Source organism: Syngnathoides biaculeatus, chromosome 13, assembly GCF_019802595.1.
Source record: "Syngnathoides biaculeatus isolate LvHL_M chromosome 13, ASM1980259v1, whole genome shotgun sequence".
Taxonomy (NCBI): domain Eukaryota; kingdom Metazoa; phylum Chordata; class Actinopteri; order Syngnathiformes; family Syngnathidae; genus Syngnathoides; species Syngnathoides biaculeatus.
In genome coordinates, this window is record NC_084652.1 from 28,776,602 (window position 1) to 28,793,237 (window position 16,636).

At 48.4% G+C, this 16,636-nt stretch overlaps 1 protein-coding gene across 2 annotated transcripts; it reads left to right on the forward strand.

The window, feature by feature from the left end:
• The first annotated feature begins 86 nt into the window (after nt 1–86).
• LOC133510646 (WW domain-containing adapter protein with coiled-coil-like) lies at nt 87–10,699 on the forward strand. 2 transcript variants are annotated; one of them, XM_061838797.1, is made up of 14 exons: nt 87–121; nt 573–692; nt 1,727–1,760; nt 2,669–2,858; nt 3,658–3,749; nt 4,402–4,511; nt 4,664–4,758; nt 5,948–6,208; nt 7,013–7,129; nt 7,680–7,828; nt 7,987–8,078; nt 8,174–8,357; nt 9,201–9,328; nt 9,406–10,699. In XM_061838797.1, the coding sequence occupies exons 1-14, from the start codon at nt 93–95 to the stop codon at nt 9,473–9,475; spliced, it is 1,671 nt and encodes a 556-aa protein (XP_061694781.1). In that variant the 5' UTR covers nt 87–92; the 3' UTR covers nt 9,476–10,699. The 2 variants fall into 2 exon arrangements, with proteins under 2 accessions (XP_061694781.1, XP_061694782.1); XM_061838798.1 differs by lacking the exons at nt 87–121; nt 573–692 and adding an exon at nt 929–1,292.
• The last annotated feature ends 5,937 nt before the right edge of the window (nt 10,700–16,636 follow it).

Consider the following 16,636-nt stretch of genomic DNA (forward strand, 5'->3'; position numbering starts at 1 on the left):
CCACCCTCTTCCTCTTAGTCGGTCAGCACAACTGGAAGTCAGCTCTGACCTCAATCAAGCCGGCAGACAATCAATACCGCAATTATCGGCTCATGTACACGATGGCCTACATTTGTTCACTGTAAGGGCGATTGAGCACATCAGATTCAGTTTTTATTGCTTTATTTATTGTGTCAAAACACAAGGAATTGTGGAGTTATGACATCGAGTTCACGCGGATTTTGTCAAGGCATAAAAATATTCACGCACAGCTGCGCAGATTGACCGCACAATATTTACCGTCAGTCAGAAAAGGAAGACCTTTTTAACTTTGTCATCGTAACTTATTAGTTGGCTTTATGTCATTCGAACTCTTTCGTGCATGATAGCACCGCAGGTCTTCTATTCCAGGTATGTTGTACGTTTTGAAAGGATTCTCCATCTAGAGGCAGTGCAATGATCTGAAATCATTCGTGACTCCGCCTCCAAAACACTGCAATACGATGTGCAAATATATAATCATAAATGCAATCATAAAATACCGCGAAGAAGATGGGGGCTGAGTGAGGAGAGCCGACGTGGGTGTGTCGCAGGACTCGCCACAGAGATTTCCTCCGACGAGCTTCCTTCTCACTTTATCCGGTGACAGCGACGCAAAGGCCGGAAAGACGCGCCACTTTTCTTCAACATAAAGTCCACTCCGATAACAATCGGTAAGAATATCGCACGTGTTCGCCCATCTCATCTGTCCAGTATTGTGATTATCTTTCCATTTTGTGCTGATCTTTTTTTTTTTTTTGACATCTGCTGAATTTTGCTCAGCATGTCTGCTCTGGCTTTTGATTTTGTTTTTCGCCCCCAAAATATGTTCAAGAATGCACATTTAATCAGTTCTTCTTCTACTAATCCTACTTTGCGTCACTGACGCATGAATGCAATGCGACTTTTTTGTTTGTTTTTAAATCTATCTTTTATTTTGAAAGGAAGGCTAGGGAACTTGCTTTAGCTTAACTTGACTGTGGAATTCGTCGTCGTCACTGCTGCGTTGCGCTGCCCGACGTCGGCCGATCGGAGTTGATCGCGTCCCGGTGCCCAAATGACGCCCTGCCCGGGTGCCCTTTAAGGAACCGCCGCCCGCTATGTCGCGCCGCGTTTAGGTTTCGGTTCGCTTCTCCGAAGAGAGTCCGGGAAGCTCGAGAATATTCCGAGCGATCCATCCGGGAGGCCGCGGTTTCCCCATTTCGCTAACGCGCACACATCACTCGGGCCTTGATGGTGATGTATGCAAGGAAACCAGCAAGAGTCAGTGATGGGTAAATGAGGCACCGTCTTAATGGCTTCACGCTTCGGGCTTCGCATGCGCCTCATTTATCAGAAAAGCTGTTGTGAGCTCGCTCTATTGTGCTTCATGGCGGCGGCGGCGGCGGCGGCGGTTGGCCTCCGATGCTAATGCTAGCACTTTAGCACACGTTTGGGGTTGCGGCACTTTCGTTTGCTTTGACCGTTACCCAGCCAAACTGTTCAAAATTGCCAAGCTTTTGTTGACGCAGTAGCTGATAATGACACCGTGTAACGTTTTCGAGTGCAGTTGGAAGGCCGTTAAATGAACGTAGCCGCCCCGAGCTAAGCTAGTGTGGCTATCAGATGTTAGCGCATTAGGAGCTAAGCTTGTTTTTTCGTATTCCTTAACAAGCATTGACTGTGGTTTGTTAACTTTTTTTTCTTCTTCTTCTTCTTTTCTTGATAGGTGCACCGAAAGAAGGGATTTACAGTCCTATCAGGTATTTAAATAAAAAAAAGAACTGACTTCTTCAATATGGCAAATCAAGACGAATTCATTACGAATACACGTGCTTTACATAAATATCTAATTTTGTCGGTGTGAATAAACTTCCCCTCGCAAGCTTGTCAATATCTACATGTGGACATATTTGAAAAATTCCTCCTAATTGGGATACTTGCACACTGGCAAAAGCAACCTTAGCAAAGTTAAATGGCAACAGAAAGATCGCAATATTAAGATGTCCAGGTCCCATGATTGCTTCCATTTATCACATAATGCTAGTGTGAATAAATGACGTGTGTATGCATGCGTTTCATTTTGCAGCACGGCGGATCAGCTGGTAAAGCGTTGGCCTCACAGTTTGGAGGTCCCGCGTTCACCTGCCTGTGTGGAGTTTGCATGTACTCCCCGTGCCTCTGTGGGTTTTCTCCGGGTGGGCGCTCCGCTTTCCTCCCGCATCCCAAAAACACGCGACCTTAATTGGACACTCTAAATTGCCCCTAGGTGTGATTGTGAGTGCGGCTGTTTGTCTCTATGTGGCCTGCGATTGGCTGGTGACCAGTTCAGGGTGTACCGCAACTCCTGCCCGTTAAGAGTTGGTATAGGCTTCAGCTCTCCCTGTGACCCTTGTGAGGAAAAGCGGCTAAGAAAATGGATGGATGGACACCAGCCATAAACAAAGCAAAATTGGATGAGTTTGGGCTCCATGTAATCGAACTGGAGTCACGCTCGTTAGCGTAGCATACGCAGGAAGTTGATGATCCTGAGTTCCGCGTTGTTCACGTGACGTTTTGCGGGCTTACGTGGCAGTTGTGCATTTTAGCAAACCGTACAGGTGCTCTTATGATTTTCCTAAACCACATTAGAATCCGACCAGTGTGGTCCTGTCGTGTTTCTTCTTTCCAGACCCATAAATCTCAGCCAAAGAGCCAGACCAGCAGCCTTCACCGCTACGACAAGGCGCGCGATGGCTCATCGGAGTCCACGCCCCCTTATAAGATGCTGCGGCGCTCGGATGAAAGTCCCATCAGCAGACACGGAGACGGCGCAGGACACGGCAAGACAAAAATCTCCCACACGGTTCGAGCTAAAAATGGTAAGCCAGAAGTGCGTGCACATGCTGTGAGTGGCAAGAAGACAATCTTTGCTTAGAATGACTACTTCCACTTTTCAGTAACTTTTCTTGCACTAAAACCTCTCTTAATTGTACTTTTTCCCCAATATTTTTGGTGTCGTTGAATGCTTTTATTCACGTAAAGTGCATTGAGTGAGCTTGTGTACCAAATATGCGAAACAAATACATTTGTGTTGCTTTGCTAATGCACCGCTACCACGTATTTCAGAGAGAATACAAAGGACAATTATTCATACAAAATAGGGTTTGATAATCCCCTCATGTCTTGGAATCATGTTGAAAATTTCACCGTCCCCTGCAACACGACGACTTTTAGTTGTAAAATAAAACTGGCGGGATAACTGCTGTTGATCATTATTACTACACTTAGCCTTCTCTTTTCCTTGGACTTAGTTTTAAACCGTGAAACACAGCCACTCATGGAAGCATTGATTGAATGAGCCATTCTAAGTTTCACTGCACAAGTCCCGATCTACATCGACGACACGAATAAGTTAATCATTGCGTCTATGTAGATTTGCTCCAAGCCACATTCGGCAGGTAGCCCGCGGGTGGGCGAGTGCGGCGGTGGCTGCAGCGGCAGACGTCGGGTACCATTTGGAAACTTGCTCGCCGCCTCAGTCGTTGGTTGAACGGAGTTTATCATCCGTTTTGCAAAGCATGAATTTGCACTTGTCTAACGTGCTTTTCATCCGTTTTCGCGTAAAAGTTGACCTTGATACTTGGATTTGCTGTTAGATCATGAGTGCTTCTGTTCCAGGGACCAGTGACTCTCCTCTTGAGAACTCTCAAAACAACAGCTCGCACCAGGGTGCCGACTCACATTCCACTCAGAGCAAGCCTGCAGATCGAGTAAGATGACGTCGAGACTTTTTTTTTTTTTTTTTCCTGAACTTGAAAACAACAAAGCAAAATTCGTTCAAAGAAAATCTTTTCCGTGATGGTGGTCAACTTAATATTTGGAGTGTGGAAAAAAAGAAAAAGTTCCCATTGGAAATACACGCATTGTATTCTACTTGGGATCCACCAAATATTTAGAACGGGGTCGTGGACTTTGTGACCTAATAACCCCCTGGCCTTTTCTTTAAAAAAAAAAAAAAAAAAACCCTTTCTAGTGATGAGACATTGTGATTTCCAAGCACTGTTGTAGGAGAGTTTAGTTAATGATCTACACACTACAAAAAGGCACCGGTAATTTTGTTAGAAAACATTATCATGATTGGTCTTAACATAAATGTCATTTATTTTTGTATTAATAAAAACATTTGAGACATTTTTTTTCCACAACTCTGTATCAAACTAGCAGCACTTCCCTTTAATCTTCACCCAAAAAGTAGCCGTCTCCAAATTATTGGTGAACTCCTACGCACCGTAATCTAATATTTTTCTTCATACAATTCCGGATTGTGCAATTCAAGTGGCATTCAACTACAGACGGGTACTTTCTGTACTTCTTTGGCTCGATTGCTGATGTCCAATTTTAAATGCTTTGTTTCATGATCAGGAGCCAGCAGACGACTGGACAGAACACATCAGCTCATCTGGGAAAAAGTACTATTACAACTGCCGAACTGAAATCTCCCAGTGGGAGAAGCCCAAGGACCTGCTGGAGAGGCAAGCCGACCGACGCCTTCGATGAAATTTCCGCATTAAGTGCCGGGAGGAGCTTTATTCCCTGCACTTAGTATTGGGTGGACCACTCTACCAGACATGTTTTTTTTTTTTTCTTCCGTGGAGTAACGGTTGCTGTTGTGCGTCCATCCCAGGGAGCAACGGCAGAAAGACCCGACCAAGTTGGTGGCAAACAGTTTCCCCAGGGACATGGACTACAGACAGGAGGCCTTGCAGGACAAAGCTACAAGTAAGACTCGAGTTGACGCTCGCATGTATTGACAAATTGCTACTTCACAAAAAGACATTTTCTGAGCCACTTATCCTCACAAGAGTGCTGGAGCCTATCCCAGCTATCATCGGGCAGGAGGCGGGGTACACCCTCAACTGGTTGCCAGCCAGTCGCAGGGCACAAAAAGAGAGAGACAAGAGTCGCCCTCACAACACACCTTGGGCCAATTTAGAGTCTCCAAAGAATGCATGCTTTTGGGATGTGGGAGAAAAGCCACGCAGACATCTGGAGAACATTAAAAACTCCACATAAGCAGGGCCAGAATTCGAACTCGGTCCTCAGAACTGTGAGGCCAACGCTCTTAAGTTTCCTCGCCATGCTGCCCAAATGCTGTGTATTGTTCTCATGTTAAAATTAGGTGATTTGTTTTTTTTGGGGGGGGGGGCCGATCATTTCACAGACAGACAGAACAAATGAATGGTCTTTTATTAGATGGCAGTAAGTACGTACAGCAACGAGTGCGTCTAGTTTGTGACATTTTTGTTTCTTGGTGTGCTGGCATGAGATTGAGTTTTAAAGTATTTGCCTCGGCTCCGTGAAGGTTGAAAATCGCTTCTCTGGTCAGATCATGTACTCAACAGAACAGCGCGATGTTTACACACGTCCACGAGCGCTAGCACTAGCTTGCCAGGGTACGTAACATTTTGTGGCCTGCTTGTAAGCCGTATCGCATTAAAAGTACGCCGCCGTACGCCTGGCACGCCTTTCACGAACGTCCTCCCCTGTCCTGAACACCAGTGACAACCAAAACACGCCCCCCCCAACCCCCCACCTCATTATACACACGGCGACCTATTGCTGCTGTCGTCGCCATGGTAACAAGGCTATCCAATCATATTTGAGTTGACTGTAAAGCTCAGTGATCGTAAAAGACGGGATGCTGGGGTCCTCCAAGGAGACACCAATCAGGCCCGTATGGTGGAGAGGCCAGATGGAAGCCACTGGGTGCACTTTATTCAAAATGTTTGTGCATGTACGTAAATGTCATCTGAAAATGGAATCCTATTTCGTGATGGTCTGCATGGTTCTAAATGCAGTCCGCATCACAATAAGCACACGCATCTTCAATTGTTGTGGCAAGCACCAGACACGTTCAGTGATGTTCTGAGCGCCGTAAAAACAAGCCCGTTTGTTGTTGTCTTGACAGAAAACTCTTCCGGGGACCAATCCAACGGGTCCAACAGCGGCCCCGCCGTGTCCTCTTCGTCTCAGAGCCTGATCCCAGTTTCCAACGCATCCACCGCGTCGTCGTCGTCGTCATCATCCACCGGGCAGTCAAGTCAAAGTGGGCAGTCCTCGTCACCGGCACCGCTCCAGGACCCGGCGCTCCTGCGCCAGCTCCTGCCTGCGCTTCAAGCGACTCTGCAGATGAACAACGGCGGGATGGACGTGGCCAAGATCAACGAGGGTAAGAAGGGCTACTCGTGTATTGCTCCTCATCTTTGGTATTTTCCACCATTGCCACCATTCGGATCCTCACGGACACAAATTGTGCATCTTGTTCGTGCTTTTCACATGTCACTTTGCGGCCACCGTGAGGCGCCGTGCCTGTCGTTGGTGTTGTATGGACGAAGGGGGCTGCAGCGGTATTATTATTATTAATATTGGTATTAGTATACCAAAGAATTAAGCAAATATTGTTTGTAGTTATGCATTGTACTTTTAGCCTTACGTTACAATTGAGGATTAATTACAATTTCTAGGAGGAAATCAACATTAAGTTTACATCCACTTTACCTTTTCGGCATTTAAGCGGAATTGGAACATGTTTTACTTTTGTACTCCCGACATACAAAAAAATTGACAGTACCAGACAATAGTATTTTGCCCCCTTTGCAGATTCTTCTACTTTTGCGTGGTAGCTCTACTTTAAGATCATGAAGGAAATGTGAATATCATAACCTAAGTGAACTTAAAATGCTGTTTTCAGTTGGTGATTTTATTTAATTGGGGGGGGCTATAAAGTTGCCTGGCAATGTGAGGGGGAAAAAGTCATGGCCCTCTAAAGCTAAGAAGTGGTTGGGCCACGCTCAGCAGCAGCAACTCAAATCATGCGTTTTCCAGAACTGGTTGAAAGTCATGCCGGGCAGAGATGGACGCATCATTGGAAAATGTGAAGAAACGTACTTGACATTGACGTTTTTTTTTTATTTCTGACTTTGCTGTACGTGCGTACGTGTGTGTTGGGTCATTTGCGTTTCCCTCCCTCCAGTCTTGGCAGCCGCCGTCACCCAAGCTTCCTTGCGGTCTGTGCTTCACAAGCTGCTGGCCGCCGGACCCGCTTTCAACATCACGGCTCTGCTCTCGGCCGCCCAGCACGCCAACCAAGGTACGACCTCGGCGCCGATGCCAGCGAGCGCTTTCTCCGAGGGTCCTTTGCCCTTTTTGCCCTTAACGCGTTTTTGCCTTTAGTGGAAGTTTCTAACTTCATATCTGTATCACAAATTTGTTGGGTTACCAAATGTTTTCAAGCTGGCGTTTGACATATGTGCTGTAGACTGCTCCGTCCCGACCTTTGAACCAAGGCACATATTTTACACGAGCACATTTTGACACAAAGGTTTGATGTTCAATTCGACTGAACTGATGATGATGACGACGACGACGTGGTCCGGCAGGGCTTGCATATGAACGGCAACAGCCGGGTGGACACAGCAGGCCACTTGTCCCTGGTGCCATCTTGCGCAGGAGCGTTTCAATGTGGCATAGAAGTTGTTTTATATCAGTAAACAAAGGTGATTTTGCCAGTGAAGTGGAGCGTACTGGACAGTTGTGTACCTTTTGTGCAGCACACCTGATAATGAATCAAACAGAACGTTACCGCTCTTGCCTTTTGTCGCGTGACCCGCGTGCATTCCCGTCTCCACGGTTGTCTTCAGCCCAGCACTCCAGTCAGTCCCCCGCATCCCTGACGTCGGACGCGTCGTCCCCGCGGCCTTACGTGTCGCCGCGGAACGGCACGCCGCAGAGCAACCAGAAAAACCTTCTGAGCGTTCACCCCGGCGCCGTCGGGTCTTCGCAGACGAGGGTGTGTAAATCCTTTTGGTTATTCTGACGTGCCAGTCTGTAATCTGCACATTTGTGATGGCCCCCGCCCTTTTGTCGGGACTGCGTTTTGGGCCATCTGTGGTCCATTTTATTGATTGACTAATAATTTTTTTTTTTTTTTTTTTTTTGTCCGTGCAGGGCGGTACATCTTCAGCTAAACAAGGCTCGGCCCCTCTGGCCCAAAACATGGAGAAGCGCCCCGAAGACCCCAGAACTCTGCAGCAAAGAAGGTAGATCAGAGGCCGCAGTGCAAGTCAAAGGTGCTGTTCTGGTTTCTTTGTCAAATACTGTGGAATCTTTTTGCCTGTGGTTACGTCACCTGCAGCCAGGAGATTCTGTCCGCGGGATCAAACGCCGCCGGTGCTCCGTTGTCCCAGCCCACTTCCGGCGGCGGCGGTCAAAGTCAGTGTGCCGCTCCCACGTCCTTCACCCCCTCCCTGGCAGCTCACTTTGATGAGAATCTCATCAAACATATCCAAGGATGGCCTTCAGAGAACACCGAGAAACAGGTAGCCACAACTTGTAGAACGGACCTGGGCCGAGTGCGGCCTGCGGGCGCCATCCGGTCCGTTCTCGGTCTCTGATGAGCTCTCGGGGTCTATACGAGACCAAAATGGAAAACTGCGCTTTGATGCTGTGAACGTACGTATGTGGCTGCTGCGAGCAAATATTATTTTGTCGTCTTCCTTGCCACCTTGGTTTTTCAAAACAAGATGGCTACATTCATATTTGGTACACGGTGGACAGAAGAAGTAAAACTATGATGTGTGAAGCTCAAGTACAATGAGTTACTACCAAAATATCGGGGAAAAAAAAAATTCACACCTTGTTAGTTTTTGGTGAATCTTTAATGAGTCTAGTTGCAATTGTGACCGCTTTTAATTTTGTATAACATTTATTTCCCATAAAAAAACGGCATCTACCCAAGTAGCACTTGATTTAAAACAATAACATTTATTGCGACAGAAAAAAAAAAAAAAAACCCATGAGATTGGGAATACTCGTGAGGTCAGTGGTATGTTGGCTGTTCCCGTTCCAGGTTCTCTCCTGGCCCTGTGGAAAAATGAATTTGTCTTTGTATTAACGACAACGACAATGACAGGAACCAACGAGTTGAGCTACGCTTCAAAAACATTGGCTAACCGTTTTCTATGAGTCGTTCTCGCCCTTGACGTGTTTTTCTGTTGTACGTCCACCTTTGGTACTGAAACGTGCCCGCGGCAGCATTTTTGTCAGGTTCTGGGCAGTTCCATCAGTGCCTGACGTTCTCACGTGTGTCGCGTTCCTTGGTTTTGGGATAACGCGAACGTCGTGCTGTCGTCCTCCGATCCACGCTTTTGTCTTGGCGGCAGGCGGCTCGTCTGCGTGAGGACGTCCACAACATGGGCAGCCTGTACATGTCGGAACTGTGCACGGAGATGAAAAACCTTCGCTCCCTGGTCCGAGTCAGCGAAATTCAGGCCACGCTGAGGGAACAAAGGTGAGGCGAAGGACTCGAACGTCGGTTCTGGATACGAGCACTTGTAGGCTGACTCTCGCGTTGCTCCTCACCTGCAGAATCCTGTTTCTGAGGCAGCAGAGCAAAGAGCTGGACAAGCTGAAAAACCAGAACTCTTACATGGTCTGAGGAGAACCCCGAGGGACGAGGGACGGACGGCGTCGGACGTGTCCGAAGAGCCGACCCGATGAGCGCGGCCGCTCCCGTCTCTTTATCGGGCCGGCAAGAGCAAGAGCGACTGTTCGATGGCAGCGGCTTTCCGAGGGGGAGATGCAACCTCCCCAACGCGTCTGCCACGTTTCCCGCCCCCCGTCGCAAGTCACGCGACGGCTCACCGAGCCGGAAACCCGGGCGGGACCTCAGGCTCTTTTCACATGGCACCTTTTCGGATCGTACTTTGTTTTCGGGTGTGTTTAGATGTGTCGTGGTCAGGAAAAGATGAGTTTGTTTTCTTCCAAAATACCAGAACGCGATTGGCGAGGGTCGTCACGGTCCACGCTCAAATGGACTTTGGTTCTGCATGTCCCGCGAGTCAAGCGTCAACAACGTTGGGCTCGAGCGGCAGCGACGTGACGACCGGGTTGTTGCTTTTCCTCGGAGCGATCATCAACATTCCTTTCAACTTGCAGCAGACGCCGCGAGATGGACCCGACACTGTAAAATTCAAGGCGAGTTTTCTGCTCCGGTACCGCCGCTGCAGCGCCAAATCATGTGTGAAAGCCATTTGGGGGCGGGAGGGAGCCCACCTTATCGGACCTAAAACAACTGCTCGTAATGACTTCTGTTTTCCGATTGCTCTTTCTTTTTGTATAACTGTCAAACTTTTAGTTTCCCTCACATCCAAATTGGGGAGAAATATTTCATTCCTTCTTTTGTGCAGTGTAGCAAGTAAGTGTAAAATAGTCAAGTGACTGAATTAACGGTCATGTAAATTATTGATGATTCAGTTTGTGCTTGTTGTCAAAATGCAAAATCTAGTCGGAAAGCCTTTTTTTTTTTTTTTTCCCCCACAAAGAAATTTGAAATTGATTTATGCCTCAGTGGGTGTCGCCCCTCGGCCTTCCATATTCCAATTTGGCGCTCATTTTTTGATGCTAGAATTTTTTTTTTTTTGTTTGTTTTTTTAAATGCGGTCTGTGAGCAACCCAGAAATCTTATTGAACTGCATTTATATGCACCAGAAAGCAATTTATTTTTTCCTACTTCCCCACCTTTGTTTTGTTTTATTTTTTTTTTACCCCAGATGATGTGCGCACTTTTTGTTGATGGGGACGTTGGCTGGGGCGTCTTTGGGCCGCGAGGGCTTTGTATTCCATAAAATATGAGATTAAAATGTAATGCCACATCTACTGACACGGTTGTGCCGTTCGAGGCCGTCATTGAGTCCGGCTCGCGTCCGTCCGTCCGTCTACGTGACGCCAACGAGCAGGTCCGAGTGCTGCTGTGTTGTGTGCGTGTCATGCATGGCGAATGGGACCTTTTGGACAAAAAGCGGAACGCTAATCCAACTCTGAAAATGTAACGATAACCCGAATATCTGATGGCGTTTGGAACATGAATAATCCCACGGATGGTGAAGGCCTCCGTGAAGGTGGCCACCGATCGCAATTCACCAGTTTTGTGTTTGTGGACAAAACCCTCTTGAAGCAAAGAGACTTTTGGAAGGTTTTGATTTTGAAATACATAATGCGAGAGAGGGCAGGCCCGACCTGGCCAAGCCACTTCGGTGTGCATGTTTAAAAATTGGATTTTGGTCACTTGAATGAGAATTGATGGAAAATTGTGGCTGCGCGCACAGTTATTTTTGTCACACTCCTCCTGCACCCATGCAAGTTCTAAAGAAATTGAAAGTGTTTACAGAATCTTAACAATGCATAAACATAAAAAGAAATATTGGGTGGCTGTTATTTTTAAAACACAAAGTAATAGTACAGTCCATGATTTGAGGTCCAAAGAAATCAAATTAAGTCCATCGAGACCCGTTTTTCAACACTGATGTCATTTAAACATGAATTGAGGAAAGCGATGACGTAGCAGATATTATTTTTCGTCCTTGCACCTCCCGCGGGCTCCATCGGTGCCGCTTTTTGTTTTCTGAAGGCGTCGTCCCCTGTGGGCCCGCTTGGCCTTGTGCCGCCCACCCTTTAAACCCCCCCCCCCCCCCCCCCGGCAGCCTTGGGACTTAAAGTCCGTTTTGTTTGAATGGCTGGCACTGTTAAGCATTAAATGATAGCTGTCTTAATATTTCCATAAACTTTACTGCTCAATATCTATTTTTTTTTTAACCAGCACCAGAATTTAAATTGATTCTGATAAACCCTGGAGAGTTATTCATCCTTACTAAACCAGCGAAGATAATTGTCGCCTCCAATGGACGCCTAAAGTTCCAAATAGATTTGAGGCTTCCTGCTGCCCCCCCCCTCCCAAAAAAAAACCAACCAAACAACAAAGTAACTGCAGTTATGTAAAAAAAATAAAAATAAATTTTCAGACTACAGATCCCAACCGGCGAATCGTGCAAAAACATTTTGTGTGCAGTTGGAAATGATCCATTTTCTCTCAATGGCTCTGAAAATTATTTAACAACAACAAATAATGTGTGCAGTGGTGGTTCTGTGTGTGTATGGGAGGGGGGCGTGACAAAAATTCAATCATTGATTATCCATAAACAGACTTTTTGCCAGCACAAAATACATTTGATGCTGGGCAGTTGGGTTGCCCACCGGAAGCCATTTGAAGCGATTAGTTCTACCGAACCTCTGCAGTCCGATTGAACCCAGGTTAAGAACCGCTGGTCTAAAGAAAAAGCAAAATATTGCGTATATTGATCCTGATTCGGATTCTGTTATTCGTGCGACTTTGGCCAAGTTTTTATTTGCTCCAAACCAAAACTGCAGTCCCAAATCTTAGTATATTAAGTATATTGCAATAATCAATCGATAAGAGGGATTTGCGACCATATTTCTGAAATCTGTTACTCAGTTGGCTCCTAAAGTAACAACGATGTCAAGTTTTCTGAGTTTTGGGTTTCTCGAGCGAATCTGACAGCGCATCCAGAACACAAGTTGTAATGCTGAACGTTTACCACGTGGCGGCGCTGTTTATCGGTCTGGAAGGATGTTCGAAGCCTGCACGTTCACAATTAGCTGCTCCATTATTAGGACGTACGCGGCGTTCGGCTTGAGCTTTGCCCTTGAGGCCTCCACTGAATGTCTGTAAATTGGGGATAAATAAACAATTAGGAGAGGAATAATTGCTTGGGGGGGGGGGGCATGGAAATCAACCCAGGAAGAATCGGGACCAAACGTTCCGTGAACGTATTTTTGTAACCGCTGACGTGTGATCCGCGTTGAGGCCTCGCTCGTCGGGGTTCCGCCACCAACTGCTCTCATCACGAGTGCCTCGTCGTCTCGTCTTCCCGTCCCGACTTTTCTGGCGTTACCCCGACCGAGTCTTGGTTTCCTGCGGCAACCTTCGGCACTATCCCACCACGCAAAGTTGTCTCGAGATACAAGCGTGGCGACGGATGGATTAGCCTCGTATGTCAAGTCACCGCAGCAACTTTCAGAAAGCCATCAAAAGTACTTTCCCATTGTGCGCTAAACACTTGCCGTCAAGATTTTCAGCGTTTGCGTGCGTTTTCTCTCGCATCCCCAAAAGACCAAAATAATCAATTTGTGTTTGAGCGAGGAAGCATTTTCTCGACTCGATTGGCGTCATCAGTGTCATTAGGAGGAAGCTGAGTCGGGACTTTTGCTCTCTCCAGGAAGGTTGCGCAAGTCGAAATATATTTTGCCAAATTGGCCCTTTGAGGCTTTACCGAGTCGGAGTCGCGTCTTTGTCAAACGTCATCTCTAATCGTATCAAAAGACGGATTAAATTAAGATCGCGATCAACGAGCGGCGACGCGGCGGGGGCAAAGGCCCCGGCCGGGCGACGGCGATCCGACGCCGTGCCGCCTTCCAGATGAATCCCGGCGCTGGCGCCGGACCAATTAGGACTGATGACGTTGGTTGGGTGCAACGGAGACTCTGTGAAAGTCAACTGCGGTCCTCGCTTAGACGGAAGGTCGTTTTACTCCAGTCGAAGAGGAAAAATACAAATGGCAAGACCGACGCTCTTTGCCATTGACGGACGGCTCCTGTTCCTCCTCGTCCGCTTTCAAGTTTTCTTTTCGCTGGTGTCCTGAAACCGGTCTTCCATCCATCTTACGGCCCGTTTGGAGTCGCTTTCTCCTTTGGAAGAGGAAGTCCACTTTTAAGTTTCTTCCTGCAACGGATCGAGTGGAACCTCTGAGTTGGAACGCGATTTGTTCTCGTCACGTGTTGGTGACGGTCCGATTCGTTTTAGCGCTTTCCCAAAGTTCAAAAACTTCCGTTCACTTATTGCAGCCCCCCCCCCCCCCCCCCGCCCACAAACTAAAGAAGGTGAAATGAAAAATTGAACTCAAAGAAGAAACCTGACGCGATCTTAGTGAAAAGTTAGCAAGACTGAAGACATCCAACGACATGGCCCTACTTTTTCCACATCTTGTAAATTGGAGAAAACTTTTGCGTTCCTCATTTAATGATTGCTGTAGTTCTACAATCTGACCTTTGACCCTCGACCGAAAGCGTCATCCTACTGCAGGAAGGTTGAAGATGTCGCTCGTTTGGCTTTTTGAGGAAATGAAGATAAACGAGTGATTTCCTCATCAGGAAGGGTCGACTTTAAGCAACGCATTCGTAGATGGGCTCAAGGTGACCTTTTAATGCGCTTCGGTTACCACGGCGCCCGATTTGCAACCGTCCAAAGGTCGCGTACTGCGTCGTGTCCCTCGTTATGGATTTGCGACGTTGACCTTGAACTGATTTGTCAAAGTACGCAGTCGAATGATCTTTTGGTTCCCGTCCGCGAGCTTTCCTCACGGGTGACGGCCGCGGGGAAGCCGACGCCGAAAGGTGATTTATGAACGTGAGATGAAGTTCTGCGTAGTTCTGCGCACGCCTTATCTGTGACGGGAGGAGGAGACGAAGGCGCAGGTCGACGGCTGAGAAAACGCCAAGGCCTGCGAGCGCGCACCTGCTTGCCGACGCCGCGATATGGATGATGAATACTTTGTCCCGACGGGCCCGCGATGCGCCGATCCCGCCCGACCGGGTTCCGAGGACCCCGGGCCCGCTCTGACGTGCTTCGGAAGCGGCCGAGCCCTTTGATGGATGACTCTTATTTTCTTGTCGCCGTGCGACCGCTCTTCTGCTCATCTCGATATCTTCTCGATGGACTTTTGCGGTTCTCCAGAGCAGAACCCGACCGGCTGGCGGCCAGTAAGAGTCCAAAGAATGTCGGGGGAGGTGAAATGAGAGCGAGGAGATTGAAAAGCTTGCCGGTCGTCCGTCCCCAACGGGAATTTGCCACTATTAATTGGTCACGTTGTGCAGGTTTGTCATGATCGATTTCATGGCTTCCCTCGACGCTCCTCAGCCAATGATGAGCATCGCGCACTTCCGCCTTGGAGCAGGGCCTAACCCAAAACGCCTGACAGAGGCCGCGTAAGTTTCTCTGGGCTTGTCCCGCTTGACATCTCGGCCGAGCGCTCGTATTTGTTTGGCCCAGTTTTTAACGGCGGATGCCCCTCCTGACGCAACCCCCACTGACCCTTGGCTTACCAAATCCATTCCTAAACGCCGTATCTTCTTCTTCTTTTTCTTTCGGCTTGTCCCGTACGGGGTCGCCACTGCGTGTCGTCTTTGTCCGTCTGGCGCACCTTCCTGTCCTCACGAGATCCAGCAACCTTTTCTTTGGTCTTCCTCTCGCTCTTTTGCCTGCTCGCGCCATCCTTTACCATCCTCCTCCCAATTTCCTCAGTCTCTCGCCTCTGGACATGTCCAAACCATGGAATTCTGTCTCCGAAACCTCCAACTTTGGCCGTCCCTCCCTCCCTCCCTCCCTCCCTCCTTCTAACGAGCACCTTTCCAACCCCTATCCGAGCTTTTCACACACCAAGCGAGAACCTCGACATCTTCATTTCTGCTGCCTCAAGTTCTGCTTCCTGTGGTTTCTTCAGGGCCACCGTCTGAAAGTGGCTCATGCGCCCGCCCGCCCGCCCGCCGAGTTGTTTCCCCCGTTCGGATGGAATAATTGGGAATATTTGTAAGGAAATTGAAAAACAAACACTCCTTTTTGACCGTTGTTTGCCGTGAGGTCGGCTCGGTCCCGTGAGGCCACCCACGAGGCGGCTTAGGCCTTTCCTAAACATGAACTTGTGCAGGGGCTGCTGTTGCCCACAGCTCACGGCCAGACACTCGCCAGACCGCCCGCGTATGCGAAAAACTTGAGAAAATCTTTTTTCAAAAGTCTTTCTCTGCCTCGGATCGTCGGCTCTCGAAGGAGACACGTTCCGGACCACCTGCGGGGTCTCACCGAACTCACGAAAGTCGAACCTTAATGCGCGGCCAGCGCACGGCTGCCGATATTGGTCAGAATCTTTGTGTACGCGGATAAAACAATTTCTTACTGCATTTCATGCACATTCACACTTGGGTAGTGCTGAAATTGGAGCGGTCACGACGGCAGCGTTTGCGGATCATTTCAAGTTCAATTCAGTTTCTGATGTCAATTTGCGTGAGTAATTTGACAAAAGCTAAATTAGCCTGGGCAAACCCAACGAAGTTCCAAAAAGCAAAGAAAACGGGAAAACTGGATCTGAGTACGTGCGTCAAAAAGTACTTTGGGAACGAAACGCCAGCAGCAAGAAGCGTTCCAAGTACCAATGTCGGTTGGCTTTCCGCCCGAAGGCAAAACGTAAACAAGCCGCCGTGCGACGTCTCCTGCGTGGAGGGCGCACACTCGGCCGTGACCTTCTGCCGGGGTAGTGGGGGTCGACATGGGGAGGGGGGCGGTTCATTCTCGCCCTTGGGCCTCCCCAATAAATAAGAAATAATGAGGACGGCTCGGTTGCGCCCCGCGTCGATTGGGCGGAAACTGCCGGCCCGTCCTCGGGCCGTGCGACCGCGGCGTTCCGAGTGAAGTGGGGAGGCAAAGCATTTCTCTCCGACGCAGCCGTTTGCCACACGGGGGCCGAGCCGAAGCGAGCGAAGTTACCGTTTGACTGATGCGCGTGACAATTAAACGCGACGGGAAGGAAATTCTCGACGGCGGGTCAACGCTCGCGTCAATTACAAGGCCCACGCGAGCGATGACATCGGCGGAGGTGAACGCCGAGCAAAAAAGATGGACGTCTCAGACGCATGCAAAAAAAAGTCCTTTTAGGACTCTCGTAACGGAGGCCAAGGAAGTCGTGAAACTTTT